Source organism: Oikopleura dioica, chromosome 2, assembly GCF_907165135.1.
Source record: "Oikopleura dioica chromosome 2, OKI2018_I68_1.0, whole genome shotgun sequence".
In the NCBI taxonomy this organism is placed as follows: Eukaryota; Metazoa; Chordata; class Appendicularia; order Copelata; family Oikopleuridae; genus Oikopleura; species Oikopleura dioica.
The window spans coordinates 5453142-5474201 of NC_137292.1; the positions used below are offsets into that span (position 1 = coordinate 5453142).

Sequence of the window (21060 nt, forward strand, 5' to 3'; positions counted from 1 at the left end):
AGCTGAGCTGATTGAGCTGAGCTGTTTTTTGGTAGTAAAAGTGTATTCAAATCATTGAGCTGAACTGAGCAGAGCAGAACAGATCATATTCAAAAATAATTGAGCTGAGAGCAGTCGCTCAGCTCAGTGATTTTGGAAGATGATCTTATCTGCTCAGCTCAGCTCACTCAGCTCAGCAAATTTGCAACTCTGGCTTGCTCATGTTTTCGTGACAATTTTCTGGCCAACGTTTCTCAGCTCCAGTGGAAATCCAGTGGACGACTTTGATAATGTACGGCTTGATGCGATGGTTTTGGTTGACGCTCTATCAAGCGACGGGCCAAGTAAAGAAAGTAAGTGGAGGCAGAGAAGATGACATGAATCCCGTGAATTTTCAGGTTTCACGACTTGGCACGATGTTTACTCAAGATTCTCGGAACAAATCGGACCCCTCGCTGTGAGAGAATCTGAACTAAAAGACAAGAATAGTCACGATACGACACAGCTGCTCAGAATGCATCACTTGGTCGGGCTGCTGGAAATGATGATTCAGGAGAACTTGGTCGATGCCGAATAAAAAACTCTCAAAACTGAAAAAAAAAAAACAATTAATCAGACTCAATCAATAATCAAAAAATAAAATTTGATAGGAGACGGATTTTTATGCTTCTTTTTCCGGCTTCTTCGACGAAATCTGATCGATCAAAAACAGTTTGTTTCTTGCTCCCAAGGTTGAGAAAATAATCCCTTTCGGAAGTATCCCTCTGGCCTGATCCTGACAGCTTTGACAAAGTGCTAATTCGTTGTTTGGCCAGGCTTTTGAACTGACCGTATCCTTTCTTCTCGTATCTTCTCTTGAAAAAAAAAAAAGATCTGAGATGGTCAAGTTTTCGATATTTTATTCTCTTTTAATTCTAAGAGAGTCGGATGCAGCTGGACAGGAAAAGAATATTCTCCCTGGAGCGCTGAAATCAGGAAATTGGTCGAAAATTCTAGATATTCACATCAATGATTTATGGCTTGAGGACCATAATTGTTATTTTTTCACTGCAAGTTAATGTATTTTGCAAGCGATTTATTTGATAAATTCTCTCTATTTTTAATATATCTAGGATTTTCAGGCGCTTTTTTATAATTAATTCTCAATAATTTCACCAAATCAAAAAGTCTGGTCACCAACAGCTTGCTCGAGCGATAATGCTTGTAATTCCCTCGTTGATAGAGAAATAACCCCAGAATCTTACATCGAATCCTCTCGTGGAAACGAACATACCGTCACTATCAAGGCTCTGATTCTTTTTAATGACCCCCATTCTCGAAAAAAGGAAGAAAAAGAACCAAAGCGAAGTTGAATGATAAGTTTGTGATTTCACGAGTTTTCGTCTATCCAAGAACACTTCGACCCAATCACAATGGTAAGTCCATCTAAAAATCTTCAAAAAACAATGATTTTACAGTTGGGGAGACCGAAGTTTTGGTCGGAAACAACAACGACCAAAAACGATGTGGAAACGTTATGAAAAGGGTCGCCACTCTCATCTTACCTTGAATAAGCGAAACCGTGTTGACCAAGAAATAGACAGAGCAGATGCCAGAAAAGACACCAGTTCTTTTTCAGTGCAACTCGATTGTTGGAGAGCGAGGTGATACTGTCCAAATCCGATTGAGTGGAAACAGACGAAGTATCTTATCTCTCTACGAAGTCGAGATTTATGCCTTTCCAACAGTGAGATAACAGAAAAGGAGATAAAAATCATCAGCCTTTAAGGACTTGGACATTCTTCTGGTCGAATCTCAGTCGCTCGAGAATCAGGCTCTTGAGCACACATTCTTAGGTCCATACAAACGAGTGCTAGAAAAAGTCAGAAATGTTGCGGCTCGACCAGTTTTTCAAAAATGGGACAACGAAGATATCTTTTTGACGTACTACCGACCTAGGTTTGTACTTAGGGGAAAGGCTTGAGATATTGTTAAAATTCTAGTGATGCGTGGCATTTCAAGACGAAAAAAATGCTCGGAACTCAAAAGGCCGTAATCATCCTTCGCGGTCAGTACAAAACACACACTCCCATAGGCTTGTAGCTCATCAATAAGGGACCTAGAATCCCAATTCTGCAATTGATAAGCTCAGAAAGAGGCGAATCATACTTGCATTGCCTACATTCCCTTTCCAACCGGCTGGGCGTTCGACAAGTGCCGCAATCCAATCACCTTTCGAAAAGTTCCAGTTCATCGGTTCATCACGGTTTCCAACGGTTTCACCAACGCTGGGCCTTTAGAAGACATTCTCAACGGCGAATATGAGTACTGAATCAGTTCTCCTCCTTGATTTCATTTTTTCTTGCTTCAGATTGGTTCCAGATCAAAAGTCTCGTTTTCCAAAAAGCGGTGGTCGCCCGGTTTATCGAAACGAGCGCTGGAATTATATTTACTTGCACTACGATGCTGATGAAGTTCAATGGGCATTTACCGAGGTACACTTCCTTATTTTAATTCTCAATCATACGAATTTCTTCGTCTTCAGATTCATTCCTCTCAAGATGGAAAAGATGTTTCCTACCCGACTGCTTATGTTGCTTATAAAAAACCGAGTTTGACGCCCGACAATTTAAGGGTAAGAAAGCCAAAAAAGAGATTTTCTTCTGATTTTTTGATTGAAATTTTAGTGGTATAAATGCGTCAGATTGGAGCAAAACGGAGTGGAAAAGTCTTGCGGCGGCTCAGGAATGAGTCAAAAAAATAATCAATTTTTGAGAGATAGTCAGGACAATTTTGGAAAGTGATAAAAGTTCAATTTTTGATTCAGTACAAAGTCGAATTTCAGGGGCACGGACCAACTGTCTCGCACTTCGATTATGGTTTTTAGACCCTTTCAAAAACTGTATATTTCAGAGCTAAAGCGAAAACCTGACAAATAAAATCTCACTTGATTGGATTGTATAAATTATACAGTATAATATTTTAAATATAAAAATTGTATTGCATTATTTTTTTAGAAAAATATTCTTCTTTAGTTCTTTTTCTTCATAAAATTGCAACTTTCTGAAAATCGATGAGTCTCTCTTCTTGATTTATCTCTTCGTAATTACAAGCCATAGAAAGACGCATGCGGTTTTTCCAGTGGTGACAAGCGACTTTACGAAAAGCGATAAGGGGAGCAACACGTCTAAGAGCGTCTTTATCAATTTTCCATGTTCCCATAATTCAAAAAGTCAAAGAGTTCAACAAGCGAAAGGTTGTGAAGGACGCAATGTGGGAACTATCGTGGTTCCGATGTACTAAACCAGCCGCGGAATACAAAAAACTAACGAGGGTTTTTGGGTTGATTTAAAAGTGTAATCCAACCGCGCGGTTTCATCATGCAATCAGTCAAATCTCCTTCTTGGAAAGAATGAAGTCACGAAAAAAATGATGGTGCCAATGATATATTTTATGTGGCGATTTCAGGGTAAACAGTAGATTACAGTCGTTGTATAATGAAAAATGTGTGGAATAGATCAGATCATCGTTCGGCAAATTTTCGAGCCGAAGAAAAGTGTTCTTCTGAAGTTTGATCTTTCTGAAATGATTTTTTTTAAGAGGGTTATGTCGATATGAATGATTTCCGCCAATTTTTGCAAAAAAATATCAGAGTGACAACCTTATTTTTCCATAAGAAAGAATAGACAAACACTTTTCTTGATCTGTAGAAAAAATAAGGGTGTCACTATGTTAAATTTATTTGTAAGAATTAGCCCTTTTGTTTATTGATAATTAATCATTTTACCTGGTAAAAGAGATTCTGGACTCGTCTTATCCGTTATTTTGAGCATGTCCTTGATGTACTATTCAAGGGTTTTTTACGTTTTTCTTTGAGCGCTAATGATGCTTGTTAATTGACACTTACTAAGAGACAAATTCGCAATAACTCATTAGTTCGGTAATTAATTACGTCTGAAGCGGCCAGGAATAACACATGTTTCAATCAACACTAATTCTTATCGCGAATGTTGTTTTAATTACAACATCAATGAAAAGGGAACGTGAGCTACTAGGGTTAAATAAGGATCAAAACCCGTTGCAAAATTGCAGCCATCATATTTGGATTTCTGGAATGAAGGTCGTCGATTTCCGATACAAAGATCATAAAACACAGCTTGAGCTTTTTTTCGACGGGACCAAATAAGATAAGACTTTCAAGATAGCTTAAATTTGAAACGATAAAAATTCGTGGTCCCGGCTTTCCTTGGCGCTGAGGAGGGGAAGCCTGATGGAGTCGAGCGGGTTTAGTTCGTGGCGAAAGATGACGGATTCTTCGTGCGAAAATCGTTTTCGCAAGATTTTGGACCAGTTGGTAAGGGGGTCGCGGCGGGCGCGCTCGGCAAGGATGACTTCTGTTTTGCGATTCTTGTTACGCATTATGAAGAACATCTCGTTCGACTTTTCTGAATAGAAATTTCAAAGGGGAGGTTGATTTTTTCGATTTTTTGGTTCAGGTCATATTTTTGAATAAGGGTATCACTATCTTAATTTTTAAAATGTCTTGTCCTGCTCTTGACCTCGAAAACCTGTGTAAAAACCTGAGTCAGGACCTGAATGAGAAAAAAAGCTTCTTCGGATCCTGACTCAGGTTTTGAACACAGGTTTTTGAGCCCAGCTATCGACATCCCTTGTTAATCCGTTAAATCTAGTTAAGGTGATCTCGACATATGAACTACAAAAATGAAAGACACGTCCTCTTCTGTCACGAAAATCCGCTGACTTACTTTTCTTCCTGTAATCTCCTAGAATCTCCTGTTTTTGCCTGACTCGCGCAACACGTGACTTCACCAAAGCTTCGAGCGCTTGTTTCAAGTGTTCACAGAAGCTGATTCAAATTCAATTTGCGAATTTCACGTTCCTCTTTTCGAACTTCACCTCAATTTGAGTCGCTTATTCAAAAATTAATCAACGAGTAAGAAGCGCAAAATCCAGCGTAATCGTTTCTGGAGCCTCGGCGCTTTTTAGATAATAAATTAAAAAAAGGTCGAATTTCGAGTCGAATTCTGAACACTGTTTCTTGATTCAATTCCCATTTGTCGGCTTCTTCCATCAGCTGGGCAATCTCCTTTGGTCTTAGCCCGGATTTCGAAGTTGTCACTAAAAATGACTTTTTTGAGCCAAAGGCAAATAAGGGGATACCTTGTTGTTGACGGCGCGATTGCTGACGAGAAGCCATGAAACGATCCCAGGAGGAATTGGAACGGAATTCATTCGGAAATTCGCAAAATGTTTTTTCGGCTAGAAATTATCTTACTCTCGCTTTTCGAAACAACGAATTTTTCAATCAGAAATCTAATTGGTCGATCAATTTTTTCAACAAAATTTTGGTTGATGAATCATCAAAAGATCGGATGGCTTGGATAGTTCTAGAGATCTTAGTCTGGTAGCCTACTGCATTTTCTTGAATAAAAAGAAAGATATACAGTAAAAAGTGGCAACGATAAAAAAAAAAGAAAATGCAAAAAGAAAATTCTTTGGTCTTCACCTTGAAAAAGCACTGACGGCGGCCTTTTCGCGTCCACAATATAATCCTCATAAATCCTGAGAACGCCTTTGAGAATCCAGTGCAAATAGCGCAATTGCAAGATCGCCTCTTCTTCGGACAGGAATTTCACGAATTTTGTCTTTTCAAGCAGGTCTGAGTTAGCGTCGATAATCAAGTTTAGGTGGCGATTTTAGGTCGAAAACTTAAGGGTATCACCGACCTTATAAATTTTAGCTCTAGAGCTCTTTCTAAGCTTTATTTTAATACCAAAATCTTAAGTAGCCCTAAGGGTATACACGGAGAAAACGATGTTTGAAACTTCCGAAAAATTCGAGGGGGTTAACCTTAATATTGACGCCTATTTCCTATTGCTTTCTCTTCTTTCTTCAAATTCCCTGTTTTCAGTGGTGGCAACATGTTTTTCAAATTTGCTCTTTCAATTTGAAATTTTTAAAAAGAAAAAGCTGAGCGCAGTTAAGTGAATATTTTATGATTGCCGATAGCGCGTGCTTGGCAAACAAGAATGAACTCGAATATCGGGCGGAAAGAGCACCACTGTTTCCTGCCGGAGTCACGATCCGGATCATTGTGCGCTGTTTCAACTACAGTTACATGTTCTCAAATTGAATCAAAAAATAGCCGGAACAAAGATAAGTTAATTGAACAATAAAGTTTCGATTTCAAAAGACTGATACAATAAAAGAAGTGATTTGAGATCATGGCATTAACGGACAAAGCTTTTTCTTCCTTGCTTGATCAGTCAGGCCGCGAATTCTGAATTAACTGATGTAAAAAATAGTAATTTTAGGGAGGTCTTATATGGCCTAAAAGAGGTCTTTGTGTTAGTTATTTGATTTCACTTACAATGTCAAAGCAAAATACATAAAGGAAGAATTAAATCCGATCTTATGGTCTTTCTCAAAAAATACAGAATTCTAGGAAGATTTATAAATGAACACCTGTGAATACGGGACTTGAAATTTCTTTCAGGAAAACAAAATCGACCGCACTGGACAGGGTCTCTTCCGAGTTCTTCCCTGTTTGCTGAAAGTTGGCCGATTAAAAATTATCAAATTGATTATACGTATCCGAAATATTCTTTTCTCAAAAATCAAGAAAACAATCGGAAAAATAATCATGCTCCAACTTAAAATGATATTTTTATGAATTTATTTATTGATATTTTGAATATAATTAGGCTTATTAGATGAAAATTCTGCCCACCTTTATAAGTTAGTTTAGGGGCTATATGACACAGTTTTGGAAAGCTCAGAAGCTGAGCTTTCATTTGGGCACCATATAAAGGGGTCTAGTTTATGCCCGCAAGGCAATTCATGAGACTGGAAGTTCCGAAATCTATTATATTATATAATAGTAAAAAATAAGTACCTTTTATATTCATTGAGAATTTCGTCGAACATTTAAAAAACTCTCTTATTGAAAATCTTCCTTCTCTTGACTATCTGAAACAGCGGAAACTGCTCAGAAAAAAGCCCAAAATCGTCAAATTTATTTAATTTCGACTTTGACAGGCGACGGTGCTATATAAAAAGTGGACAGTATCTTTATTCGCCTGTGACAGTCTTTCGAGCAAATTTGAAAAGGCTTTTTTGCGCTGCCATAATCTCGAAAGATCCGATCCGCAAACATCGGAACACGAATCTAACAACTACAGATCTTTTCATTTCATTTTAACAGTTTTCGAGCCACATTAGCAATTTTTTTCTTTCAGTAAGAAGGAAGTAGTGTAATCGCCGGGCTCTTGCTTTTATTTCGGAAACAAACGATTTTGTTTTATCTAAAATCAACTATTTCAACGACCAATTTCAAGTTCTTTTCTAGCTCCAAAATTTTCACTCAAAACAGTAGTTTGAAAATTCCTGTCTAAGAGGGTCAATTAGACTATCGAATCGTCAAGGTGATCAAAAAACAGGATTCAGGTCGTTTCGCTAGTTAACTAAAGAAGGTCATGACATGATATCGCATTTGAGCTTCAAATGGCACTCGACTGGTTTTGACAATATACGATTAACTGAATATTTAGGGATAGTCCTCGAAAAATTTGTATTACAACTGAGCCTGATTCAATTTTTTTGAAAAAAAAATATTTTTTAAATCAATTAATGAAATAATAAAATGAATATTCAAGAGTTAAGATTGAAGCCATTTTTAAATTAACGTTTCTGTTTAATTTATTATTATATATTCATATTGGTGTTAAAAATTATGATAAATTCGCGACGTATTTCGTATCATTTCATAAAGTTTCAAGTGCAGAAGATAAAAAGTAAAATGCCGACGCTATACTTCTGAAGATATGAAATTGTTTCATTTTTTTGATTTTGACAATCAGAAGCGTTGCTGTCCTTTTATAAGACGTAAGCAGGTGGCTGAGGCAAGATGGCCAGCTGATGAACCGAACCATTTTATCGACCGGGTTTTTCTTATCAATTATTCTTATCAGCTGCTTTTTCTTTCTCTTAGTTTTTTATCAAAAAATAAATGACTGAAACTTTTTAATAAAAATTATTAAATAAATAAATAACTAAGAATTTTTAGATCTCAAAGCAAATCTAAAAACATCCCTTGTCTAGGGATCATTGATAAATCTGCGCTAGAATCCCCGAAAAACTGGTTGTTTATCGCTTCAGAGAAAATTGCCCGGAACAAGATTGGAACGTGTCTCCTTGAGCTCCTGGTCGCTCAATCAAGCAGCTGCAGCGGCTCGATTATCGACAACCATGTTGTGAAAAGAAATGACAAGCAATTTTAAGATTTTGAATTGAAATTCAGCAGATCAAGAACAACTTGGCTGCCCCCAAGAAAGTCTTTAGATGACCACATTTATTGAGCGCTACTTTGTCGACTTTTCCTTGGAATCAAAAAATTAAATCGATTCCTTTTAAATTGGATTGAAAAAATTTGCAGCTTTTGGGAGACACGTGACCTGTCAGTCAAGCTTTTCGCCGTTCTGTTTTTCCAGCTGGATTTCGAATTCTGAATTCGAGAATGAATTTTTCCTTCCTCAAACATAGACGATTTTTCGATGAGTAATGCTTCGTAGCCAGAGGATGAACAAGGGCATGCGCTAAAAATCGAAGACGAACAAGGGGTACACTTTCTTAAAAAATCTATGAATTGAGAAAATGATAATATCGACTGATAACGATCTGGTTGCTAAAATGGTTCGTTTTATCTACTGCTTATTCTCTCTAAGCCACCTGCTTTATCAAATAAAACCAGCGCGAAATTTTTTTACAGAAAGAATAATTAAATGAAGCAAATGCTAGTTTTTGAAAGATCATGGATTGCTTCAGCCTTCCAGCTTATTTTCAGATAAAATGAATCTTTTCTCTTAAAATCTTGAGGATCCAGATGATGAGATTGCGAATCTGCTAATAAAATAATCCCTAGTCAACAGTTTCTAATTGAAGACTTTCTCAAATTCTCTCTAACGGAAATAATCAACCATTGAGCAAGATAATGCGGCGCTTATTTTAATTCTTCTCGACTGAACAAGAGTCGGCTAATTACGCGGTTTCTAAAGGCATGTCTCGTTCAATTCTAGATGAGCTGGCCGCCATGATTTTTTTCAAATATAAAACGCAAATTTTACATTTTCAAATCAATTTTTTAATGAATTTTTCAAGGGCGCGAAATTGACGAAACTGAATTTTTGGGGACTTTGTTCAACCAAGAGCGACGATTTCAGATGGTTTCTTCTTTTTGTTTTGGAGGTTTCAGACGATTTTCAAACGAACGAGCATCTTTTTATTCAAGATCGAAGACAGTGGCGCTCCTTCAAATTCAACCCTCTCGAGTCCACTTTTGAAGAACGCGAAGAAACTTCGAAATTTAAAAAAAAGAAGAGGAATCATTACTCAATTTTGACCAAAAATGAAGTTGATTGTCAAATCCTGACTCAGGATTTTTGATTTCAGATGGTTTCTTCTTTTTGTTTTGGAGGTTTCAGACGATTTTCAAACGAACGAGCATCTTTTTATTCAAGATCGAAGGCAGTCGCGCTCCTTCAAATTCAACCCCCTCGAGTCCGCTTTCGAGGAAGGCGAAGAAATTTCGAAATTTCGAACTTAATTCGAAATAAATGATTATTCCCAAGTTTCTCGGCCTCGTTCTTTTTTTTGCACTGACCCGCAAAACTTTCAACAAAACTTACGCTCCCCGATTGTATTATCAAAGAAATCATAACAAATTCGATAAAAGAATTACATAATTTAAAATTGTCGTTCCAAAGAAAAGATAAAGAGAGAAGTTTTCAGTAATTTTTGCTTAGTTTGCGATTCTGTCATTATTTGAGTTTTTGACAGAAGCTATCAGATAATCAGGGAGTTTCAAACTTTTATCGAAGGCGAGGTCTGGAGACAGATCTATCGCAACTTCCGAAGACAAATATTTGGCAAGGGATTTGAAGGCAACTTCCGAGGGATCTGTAGTTCAACTGCCACGGAAGATTCTGAAGGGATCTGAAGATACAAGTAAATTTGATGAAAATCTCCGATATAATTTTTTGATTTATTGATTATAAAATGGGGAGAACGCAAAGTTTGTTGAAAATTTTGTCGTTCAAGACAATTGTGACAAAAATTACGAGGGAAGGGTATTCGAGAGTATAATTAGAAACAAAATCATATTTTAAACATTCATAGTAGATAATTACTTTCGTTCGCGGTCTATCTTCAATTGAATCGATGATTACATCATCTTAATTTTAATTTTATAGTTAGGGTCAATTCTACTGATGCTTTGGCATATATACACTTTTTGATTTTCAATCCGACAATGACAAAATATTAAAATTACATACGATATATTTTTTCAACAAGTTATGGTCCTTAGAATTATATCATACTCTTGTCGATTATGAATTTTGTTTCGAGAATTATCATTGTTTTGATAACCATAATAAGATAACAATAAATAAATGTAAGAAATTTTCATTTTTCGATACAAGCGAATATTTTTAATAATCTAGAATACCTGTTACGAGGATGAAATTTGCATTAAATAACCCCTCTTGTCTAACATCGTCTACATTTCTTCTATTAAAATAGAAGAAATCGCGAAATCGCATGCAGGTCGCGCTCCGAGGGCGCTCTCGAGCAAAAAGCGCGCGGATTGAGTTTTCACGATAACTGGTGTGCGCTTCATCCTTTGTTGCTCGATAGAACTCTCGGCGTTGCCCACGCTTCATTGAACCTTTTTTTACTTACAGGGCCTGATTGTATAAATTAACAAGACCCGAAACAACAAATAACAAGTTTCTAAGACGAAAATTCTCAAAATTCACGGTCGTGAAATTTTCGCTTTTTGAAAAAGAGAGAAAATCCAAGAAGAACGAAAGAAAAACTTTTTGGGAAAGAAGAAAAAATAGCGAAAAGAGAAATTCTAGAGACTCGGAGTTGAATTCAAAAAATGGAGAAACTGATGGTGGAGAAATTGGCAACGATGTTTTCAGTGAGCAATGTGACGAGCGAGAGCCCGTTTTTCGAGTCGAGAGAGCGATTTCGATTCGAAATTCAAACGGACTTGGCACAGTGCTTTCAGAACATCCCGACTGACTGTAAGATTTGTTTTTCAACCAATCAGAAGCCGAACTCGGCGGACCGGCAAATCAGCAGCCAAGAAGCCGCCCACGCAAAATTTGTCGAAAATTTTTGTCGGTTCTTGGCGCCACCCCGATTTTATCGCTCAAATTTGAAGATTCTTTGACTCAAATTCGTGAAACAGTTTAGTACTAGCCTTTTTTTTCGACGAATGCTGAGAAAAATTCTCATAAAAATGAAGCTATTCGCTCAAAAATGCGATGATACTACTAGAATCGTCAGCAACAGGCATTAATTACCGTTGTTTTTTCAAAAATTTTTTTGTCGAAAATTCCATTTCTTTGAATCCAAAAACTGTCGCTAAATCAGTTTCTTATGAAAACGTGCCAAAATCACGAAATCCAATCTCTTCTGTATATTTTCCCCCAAAATCGCCTCTGATGCTATTCATACCAAATTGAAGCTAGAATTTGTCTTGACCCGAGCCCGTTGGACATTTGTTGTCACAACTGGGGCTTGACGCAACATACCACAGTTGCAAAGGGCTCAGCAGTCGTCAGGAACTAAGTGGATTCATTATCCCGTAAATTATTCATCCGCCGGAAGGGAAAACTGGGCACTAGATTGAATTGAATTAATTGCTCGTTTTAGTAAATGGAGGGATCAATCGGCAGAGCTGCAGAAGGACTAAAAAGGGACAGCTTCAGTGCAGATACGACTGTGATTCTAGCCTCCTAGATCATGTAAGTGACTCATTCATTTTCAAAAAATTAGTCAAAACGGTCAAAATATCGCAAAAAAGAATCGAAAACTGCAAAAATCGAGAAGCAGCCTGCGGCTTCGAGCAAAAAAATAGTTTAAGCCGCGCGTAGCGCGGCTTTTTCGTCCTCTTAGCTCGAAGCCGCAAGCAGCTTCTCGATTTTTAGCTGTAAATTACAGCCTGTAATCGATTCTTTTTTTTCGATATTTTGACCGTTTTGATTCGATTTTCGGTGCATTTGCCCTTTTCCAAATTCCACGTCTCTAGAAAATTCGGGGAAAAGGTCACTTCCGGTATTGAAAAGTCGGAATTTCATGCTTGATAATTTGATCTTTTTGATGAAATTTTGCTTCCTTTCGTTAGTTGTTTTTGAAGAAAATAATTTTAAAAACATCATCTTTTCTATAACGAAAATACTTGCAGTAATAGTAGATGCTTTAATACACGCAAGAGTTTTTCAATTATCTTTTAAGAAAAAGAAACCAGCTTGTCTTTTTCAGAATAAAATTATGGTTTTTCAGAGAGAAAAATTTTCCTTTCAAATTTTCTAATTTTGCAAAAACGTCAGTTTCGGCTAAGCATCGTGATTGCCTTGAGTTGTAAAATAAAGGATGAGCGATAGTCTATCGCCGATAGAGGATTTGGATTTGGGGAGAGTTTACTTGGCGAGTACGCTGGCGAACATGCTGGCACAACAAACCCCACGTCCTTGCGCTAATGTGAACAGCGACGCGCTATCTTAGTAATCAACATCGCCCTAGAATTTTTCAGAAATCACGTTAATGCCTATTTAAAATAGGCTATTTTGATAAGCTTCGTTTTCGATATCCGATTAGAATTTTCGAAATATAAAAAAATTTCGCTCGAACCTTGAAGGTTCAAAAATGGGCTTTTTCTCGCTTGTGATTGGTTGATTGGAGAAATAGAGACTTTTGATTGGTGGAAGAGAATAAAAGTGATACCCTTATTTTGTGCCATCTCGTTTGATGACAAAATAAGGGTATCACTTTGATAAGGTCGGTTGAGATAGAAAACTAAGGGTTTCATGATGAAAAAATCGAAATGACCATTTTTTCTTCGAAAATTCCGTGTCACGAAAAAGCGGGTTCAAAAGAGGAATTTCCAATTTTCGTCCAGTTTAATAAACTAATAGTCGATTTTCTCACAATTTGCGCGCTGCACGTGAAAAATAACAACCCGTTGCAGCAAAAAATCGTTCTTTCGCACGTAAAGTAATAATAACTTACGCGCGCGTTTCTATACTTGGAACCTACTTTTTCGTCCGCTGCCCAAGAAAAAATAAGAAAACGGGCCGAGTATTAAACCGCCACGTAGAACATCAATCGCAGCATCTAATGGCTATTTTTGTAGCGCAGACGAGGAAGACCTAAAATAACAAAAACAAATGAGAAACTTCTTGGAATGCTCAGTTCCAAACCAAAAACGATTCTCTGTTGCTGTCAGTTTAACTTATTTTTTTTTGTATTTATTTTTCAGAAGTGAAAAACACACACAACGCCACTTGCGCCACTTACTCTTTAGGCCAGTTGAAACATTTTAAAAATTATATTAAGAAAACGCTTTGAAGAAGCAAATATTCAAAAACTCGTTGAGTTTTCAGTTTTTCATTTTATAAATAACGATGAACACTGAATGTTTCCTTTTATGTAACTAAACAGGTGCTTTGGTGAATATTCCCGATCAGATGTTGAGATCCTCTTCAATCGACCGTAATATTTATCTACCTCTGTCATCAACTCCAATTCACAAAGGCATATAATATGCCACATATGCCATCAATATTACAGATCGGGTGGAAAAATAAGTAATTGTAAAAACGCTGCGAATATTTGGTTCTTACGTGCCTGCGAGTAGTGCCACCCTCCAAAAAACTGCTAATTACCATTCCAAACAAGAAATGCCACAAAATCGTGGCCACAGAAAAAATTGCAGCCTAGCGGAAAGTCTCAACCGGAAACCTACAAATTCCACAGCCTTGTTTTCTTCCTCTCAGCAAAAAAAAGTCCTGAAATAAACCCAGAATAAGGCTCTCACCCGGGTGGCGGGCGGCCCGGTTCTGCTAGAACCAGGTTCTGCAAATGCAGAACCGGGTTCTGTAAATGCAGAACCGGGTTCTGTAAATGCAGAACCTAGTTCTGCAGTCAGATTTTTTAATTGATATTATTTGAACTTCCTCAATGTCAGCACGTTAAACAAGGCTTGCATGTATGTTCTGACTTGGAATAATCTTGAAGTTTCTTCAAGACAGGCGCGAAGCGCACAAAAACTGTGACTGCAGAACCGGGCCGCCCTACACCCTCTCACCCCCTTAAAATCGTTTTCTGAATTTTCTGTGAATAAACGCTGAGTAAGGGTCAGGGTTTATGGCTTTCAGTACCCTGACTCAGGTTTTAATGCAGGTTTCCGAGACCTTTGAAAAGCTATGAGTCATCATTTTTCCGTCAAAAAACGTGCGGAATAAAAGTCTTGCTCCTGAAGTCCTCCAGCCCCGGAGAAAATGTTTAACAAGGGTTGAGCACTTATCCCGAGATTCATTGAAGTTGTGTCAACACCTTTCGTGGAGAAGCTTTTTAACAAATCTTTTCTAAGAAAAAAAACCGCCTTCACAGTTCATTTCTAGTCGAGCGACGTTTCCTGCAAATGTTCCGAATCAATCGCCGGCGTCAACTTTAACATCCCCTGCGAGTGGTCTGGTTTTCCTCACTGTGCGCAAAAGACGGCAAAGAGGGTGGAAAAGACGCCCTGTGGAGAGATTTCAGAAGAGAATGGAAATTGGGGATGCTCGGATGAAAACGAATGCCAGCTAAAATGCAAGGTAAAACTAGTCGCAGATCGACAAATTTGAAAAATATTCAAGATTCTAAATATTTCAAAAGTTTTCATTTATTCTCAATATTTGTTTTTCAGAAGCCTTGATAAATGTATAGAAGTAAAACAAACTTTTGTTTCATTTTCATAATTATGCGTGAAATGATGATGAATCTATAATAAAAGCATTTGAAAAAGTTTCATTTAAAAAAAATTGATTTAAAAGACAAATACAGTGAAAAAGTTTTTTATTTATTTTTCCCGTTCATGAAAATTTGGTTATTTTATAATCAATAGCAGCTGGCTTAGGCAAGGTGTGCAGCTGCTAAGCGAATCTTCTTATCGACCAGATTTTTATCTTTTAGTTTTATCAGCACCTTGCCCTTTTAAAAATTTTAAGGGGGTAGAAACAGTTTTTTTTCGAAAACAGGCGGTTTTTGACTGGCGTTTCAGACAATAAAATCTTAGATTTTCATATTTAGATAAAAACATCTTGGAGCTAGGAACATTTGCCTCCAAATTTAATTTAATTATCAAATTTTTGAGTAATTGGGCTCAGAAACAACTCATCTCTCCGAAATTCTTGATGTTCGCACATTTTCAACCTCGAATATCTCGAGTCACGTAATGGGGAAACAAATTTCATTCACATCTTTGTGAAGCTGAACCCCTTTTTTAGGAACATTTATGAGGAAATTCTGTAAACATAAATTAATCTGATGTTTTTCTTTATTAAGCTACAGTGCAAAATTGAGAAAGTTGTTTCTACCCCCTTAACTGAGGAAAATCTCGTGAAGTTCCTTTTATAAGTGAAAAACAGGTGGAATAGGCAAGATTTTTGCTTGAAACGAACCATTTTGTCAGCGGTTTTTAAACGATTAATTTTACGATTACAATTTTACCTGTTGAAAACAAGACCTGAATATAGAAATTCTTTAAATTATTTATTCATCAAAATTTTTATACTAATGATTATTAAAGCAGGCAGGAGCAAGACATCGAGAAAAGTTTCGATCGAAGAGTTTCATTTTCAAAAATATTTCACTGATGATATTTTACTTACAAAATATTAATATCTTGGAAGTTGTTCAACTGAATTCGAACTAAAAAAAGCTTCATTTTTATGAGAAAAATAGTAAATATCTTGTAGAATAGAAAATTCGACTGATTTTATGAATGAAAGGCAGCTGGTTAGGCAAGATATCCAGCTGATAGAAGAACCCACTTTATCTACCGTATTTTTTATCATCAAAATTTATCTGCCGCTCACCCTTTTTATTTTAATCATAAGATATTACTTGCTTAACGATCGCTTTAGAAAGGATATAAATTGGCGGAGTCGTCTATTTCCCGCAGAAAATGCAGTTGCAATCGGCACGGCTGTCGCTGGAGTCAAAGTTTCTATTCAAAATCGAAATCCGATGAGTCTGAAAATTCGCCACGTGACTCTGCAAAGAGTTCAACGGAGATAGTGACGAGCGAGTGTGTCAAGGAAAATGAAAGAGATTTCCGCTGCGACGCGCCCTATCATCCAGTCGGCCAAAACAAGTGCACGGGAATGGAACATGGCGATCAGTGCGAACTGGAGTGTCCTGATGGTTTTGTCAAAGAACAGCATGGGCATGGTTTCAGAACTTTTTTCTCTAGAAAATTTTTTTTTTTGAAAAACGATAATTTTTGTTTTTCAACTTTTCGTATAAAATTTTTTTCCGGCTTAGACTTGAGTATCATTTATAAGCTCCAGCATCCAGGAACATCATCGTGGTAGTATTCAGCTTCAGAGTATCCACGAAGTTTTGTCGTACTGAAGACTCAAACCAAAAACCGCAATTTAGACGATTGCGGTTGTTTGTTTTCGCAGGATTCGTTTTTTCGTCTTCTGGCGACGTTTTTTTCTAGTGCTTTGGAACACCTCTCTTTTGAACACGTTCTATTCTTACAAGGCTATTTCTTTCTATGAAAAAAATTTAAGGGTACAGACCTCGAAAATCCAGAGTTTTGAGCAAATTTAAAATTCTTCTTTTTAGATAGTGATACCCTTAATTCTATTCACAAAAAAATGATTTTTACTCAGCTTTTTGTTCGTCTTTTCCAAAAAGCGCAATTATCGATGGGTACACCCTTAAAATAGCTTTCAAAAACCTTTTTTTTTCTCGGTCCCCGCCCGCTTTAGCAACTAAAAACTTGTTGTGTAAGTGATCCAAATCTACCGAAACCTGCACTAATCTCCATCTTCTTACGCTCGCCTAGCACGGTATCAATTTTAAAGTATATTTTACTGCAGCCTTGCAGTTTTTAAAAGAGCTGCTTGCTCGGGCCAGATGTTTCTTTCTCTTCCATAAAAACATCCCGGAAAAATGTAAAACATGATATGACGTTCCATTTTCGATTCGATAGGAAGCAATTAGAGAGCTTCTAATTTTCCGCGAAAACTAGTCATTTGAACTCGAAAAACCTGTGTAAAAACCTGACTCAGGGTCGTCAAAAGCCGCTCTAGAGCCTGACTCAGGTTTTTGCACAGGTTACTCAGTAATTTTCGCAGCGCAGGTTTTTATGCAGGTTTTTGCTCTTTTTTGATGGTGACACCCTTAATTTTTTTTTGGGAATTCAGAAAAAAAAAAACTCTTTGAGTACTCACGTTTCCAAGTCATCCCTTTTTTTCTGCGTTTCTAATCGATCCGCTCAATCTTAAAACTCTCAACAAAAAATGACATTCGAACGATTCGAGCTTTGCGCTAATCGGCCAGTCTTTCGAAAAACGAATGCGTCCGTCAGCCCGCAGATTTATCGTAAGCAGCTTGAACATTTTCTTACGTGCGCAACTGATAATTGCTTCTTTTTCGACTTTTTTCTAAGTTCGCGATTTTTTCAAATTTTTTGAATCAAAAAATCCAACTTGAGCCTCGTTTAATGGTTTTCTTCGCTCGAAAACCTGTGTAGAAAACCTGAGTCAGGGTTTAAAACACCCAAAATTTTGGGGAGGTGTCTGTAACCGACAAAAAATTTCGACAAATTTTGCGTGGAAATTTTCAACCAATCAGAAGCCTATATTCGGCAAACCGGGCAATCAGCAGCCGAGAATCCGCCCACGCAAATTTTTTCGAAATTTTTTGTCGGTTCCAGACACCTCCCCAAAATTTTCATAAATAAAGACGCAAATTGGTCGCTTCGCGGCTGATCTAAAGAAAAGCCGCTCCGCGGCTTCTTATTTTGGGCCTTTCAAACCCTGACTCAGGTTTTCGACACAGGTTTTCGAACAAAAATGCTCTTTTTTTATCAAAAAGAGCAGCAAGAAAGGTGGGTACCCAAAAGTACAACTCGAGTTGCAGCTGACGTAAGTGCGGTTTGGCAATTTTAAGCGGGCGGTTACTTTTTCTGGGCAGCACTTGAACGAGCATACTTTTTCGATTCACCCGGTAATCGAAACTATGGGCCCTTACGTATTTGTTGAGAAACAATCGGTGTTTTTCTGACGAAGAACAGTTGTCAGCCCCAAACAGAGCGGTTATACGGTTAGGTAAAAGGCGCCCACAATCTGGTCAAGCTGATACCGACCAGTGGCGTAACCGATTCACTTCTTGAAGCCTAATTTTGCTGGCACGTTGATGCCTTTTTCGAAACTCCAAGTTGAACGTTGTCAAAACACGTTTTCCCCTCATATTTTCAGGAAAAACTGAAAGGGCCGAAAAAATGAAGGGTAAAATATTTTGAATCGACACAATCTCGATTTCACTAGACTAAGTACGAACTATAATACCAGGGAACTGTTTTGACTTAAACAAATGGGCTCATAATCCAATAAATCAATTTTCGCTCCATTTGACGAATTTCTTTGAAATTATCGTTGCAAAATCGAGCAAAAAATCGTCGGAACTAGGCAACACGCAAGAAAAATAACCAATTTCGCGAGCGCGCACGAAATCGCACGCGTGAACACTTTCTATCACTTCCTTATCGCAAATCTTAAAAAAGCAAAGTTCGAAAAAACCGTTCTTCCGGGCGCATCTTTTTTCTTGAATTCGTCAGAGCACGTCCAGAACTGCAAATATAAAAACGCAAAGTGCGTTCTTTGCGGGAAAGCTAAGAGGCTTTCTTTCCGGTCTCGGGGACGGGCATTGGCGGTTTCATGCGTTGGAAATGGCTTTTTTCATTACAGTAAGAGTTGAAAAAGGAGGACTTAGTTGGGTCAAGCAGTCGAAAAATGGGGTTTTCCCCCTTAATTTCTGTTTAAATTTCTTCGCCCCAAAACCGATCAGAATATTTTCGCTATGAGAAGCGTCAAAAACGGTTATGTCAGCCATCTGTCAAGCTAAGCGTTGACAAAGTGGAGCTAGCGTCAGCAGCAGACACGATGCTTCACTCACGATGAGCAGCGAGTACCAGTCAACCTCGAGTTTGACGTTTGACGTTTTTACCGTTTAAAATCTACGTGTTTCTTTTTTTGAAATTTTCTGAAACCAAGAAAAAAGCGTAAAAGAATGCGTCTGCGATCGAGGAGGCGCTTGCTCGTGGACTGGTGATGCTGGAACTTGCACTGCCGATCTTGGAGAACTTAATCATTTTTTCGAAACCTTTAATTTAGATAATTCTCTTTTGCACAGGAAGAAATGCAAGGAGCTGCCGGAGACGAAGAGGGGCAAGTGGGTTTGCGAGGAGGAAAAAGGAGAATGCCAATTGACGTAAGTAACAAATTTTTTAGTAATAAATTATTATTAGGGTCTTAAGAATCTCTAATGATCTTCATTTATGATCTTCTGTCATAGACTTTTATTCATAATACACAGTCAAATTATTTTAAACTCATTAATAATGAGTAAGTACTTCTTCGTAGTAATTCTAAAGCATAGACTCGCAAATGCTTCATTTAAATGTCTTCAGGAAACAAAATTGCAGAACAAATATCCTTTCAAAAAATCATTTCAAAAAAAATCACAAAAATCTCTTTTTTTCATTTTTTATTCTTTGTCTTATCCCAACGAATCGGTCAAGCATGATTTACAACGGAAAAGGAAACCATTGTTACGACCGACTTTTTCTTTCAAAACCTCAAACTAGCCAGCCCCTTTTCACCCTGTCTTCAGATGCTCACCCGGATTGGAGCCATCTCATCCCGTTTCGCTAAAATGCCACTGTGTCGGCGAAAACTGCGCTTATCGACTCACATCTGGAAGCGAGAGCACTTTTGCTCCTCCAGAAGACTTCGAGCGTGAGCTGGGCTTTTCCTGCCTCGAGGAATACGAGTACTACGATCAGGAAGAGGAGCCGAAAATGGACACTTGTGCAAATTTGCCTGACGTCAAGGATGGTCATTGGCGGTGTGACAGTGGAAGTTGCACTTTGTGGTAAGAGTTGTTTGTTTTTGTTGTTCCAAATTTGGGTAAGGAGGATTTTTGGGGTTAGATGACTCTTATGTCATCTTTAATCAAGAAAGAGTTATGTTACGGGAAAGAAACCTGTGTTAAAACCTGAGTCAGGGTCCTGACCGGCTTTTCATGTTTGGTCCCTTAGGATCCTGACTCAGGGATTTTACACAGGGATGAAAATAGTAGCCCCGTTTCTGAGCCAATAAGCAAAACTTTTCTGTAGGTGCAGTGATTCTCCATCAATAAACGTCGACTGCGTCAATCCCGATTTGACTCTAGAATCTCTCGAGCCGCTCAGCTGTTCCTCCTTCGCCTCCTTTCAGAAATCCCCTCGTTCTCACGAGCTCCATCGCCTTAAATATCTGGCGAAAAAGAAATAGAGCTACTTTTCTCTTTAGAAAAAACAGCTCATCAGAATCAAAAATTTAACCCTCAGCACATGAGTGGCACAAAAAATGTACTTTTAAATAAAAGAAAGCCGCGCGCGGCTTTTTCAAGACAAAAAAAAATTTAAGGGGATTAACAAAGATTTTCCTGAAATTAAAAATTCTCAAAAAAACTCATTTTTTTTGTAAATAATTTTTCTGTTTTTAAAAATTCTTTATATTTATAAATACTCGATGATAAAACAAAGGCGATCATTTCGTCTTGATATGTTTTAGATATCTTTCAACACAGGTTACAAAAAACTGCCCGACGCTAGAAACTGAAAAACGAAGAAACTTTGGATACAAAGAAGATTGATTCGAGCGTGCGCTTTTTTTAAAATAAGACTGTGAAATTTTACATTTCGTCCCCTTTTTTGAACTTTTTCTGTTTAAATAAAACACTGCACATATTCCTATTTAATCGATTTCTTCGGATTCTAGCGCCAAGACGCGTGGTCAAGTGTTCAGGCTATCACCTGTCAAGATGCTCGCCTGCTGACGGAAGCTGGTCGAGCTTTATTTCGATGGAATTCGGGAGAATACTTTTCCTCCAAGTTTAGACAGACTACTGACTCGGGCAAAGTATTGCAAAAATACCGTTACCAACGCCTGCGTTCATCTCATTTTCCTT

At 37.6% G+C, this 21060-nt stretch overlaps 2 protein-coding genes and 1 long non-coding RNA gene across 3 annotated transcripts; 2 read left to right on the plus strand and 1 right to left on the minus strand.

Annotated features, from left to right (window-relative positions):
* Nucleotides 1-1150: 1150 nt before the first annotated feature.
* LOC145699605 (uncharacterized) lies at nucleotides 1151-2180 on the plus strand. Its single transcript, XM_081776883.1, has 5 exons — nucleotides 1151-1394; nucleotides 1437-1504; nucleotides 1565-1705; nucleotides 1748-1917; nucleotides 1962-2180. Exons 2-5 carry the CDS (start codon nucleotides 1496-1498, stop codon nucleotides 2059-2061), a joined length of 420 nt encoding a protein of 139 aa, XP_081633009.1. The 5' UTR covers nucleotides 1151-1394; nucleotides 1437-1495; the 3' UTR covers nucleotides 2062-2180.
* Nucleotides 2181-4893: 2713 nt separating this feature from the next.
* On the minus strand, nucleotides 4894-5634 carry LOC145699899 (uncharacterized). The gene is made up of 3 exons (XR_014134106.1): nucleotides 5486-5634; nucleotides 5140-5238; nucleotides 4894-5097 (listed from the first exon to the last, which is right to left on the minus strand). It is a non-coding gene; the product is annotated as an uncharacterized LOC145699899 (long non-coding RNA).
* Nucleotides 5635-10661: 5027 nt separating this feature from the next.
* Nucleotides 10662-20839, plus strand: LOC145696561 (uncharacterized). The gene is made up of 7 exons (XM_081773623.1): nucleotides 10662-11066; nucleotides 11701-11792; nucleotides 14451-14645; nucleotides 15957-16258; nucleotides 19108-19317; nucleotides 19720-19980; nucleotides 20225-20839. The coding sequence occupies exons 1-7, from the start codon at nucleotides 10919-10921 to the stop codon at nucleotides 20379-20381; spliced, it is 1365 nt and encodes a 454-aa protein (XP_081629749.1). The 5' UTR covers nucleotides 10662-10918; the 3' UTR covers nucleotides 20382-20839.
* The last annotated feature ends 221 nt before the right edge of the window (nucleotides 20840-21060 follow it).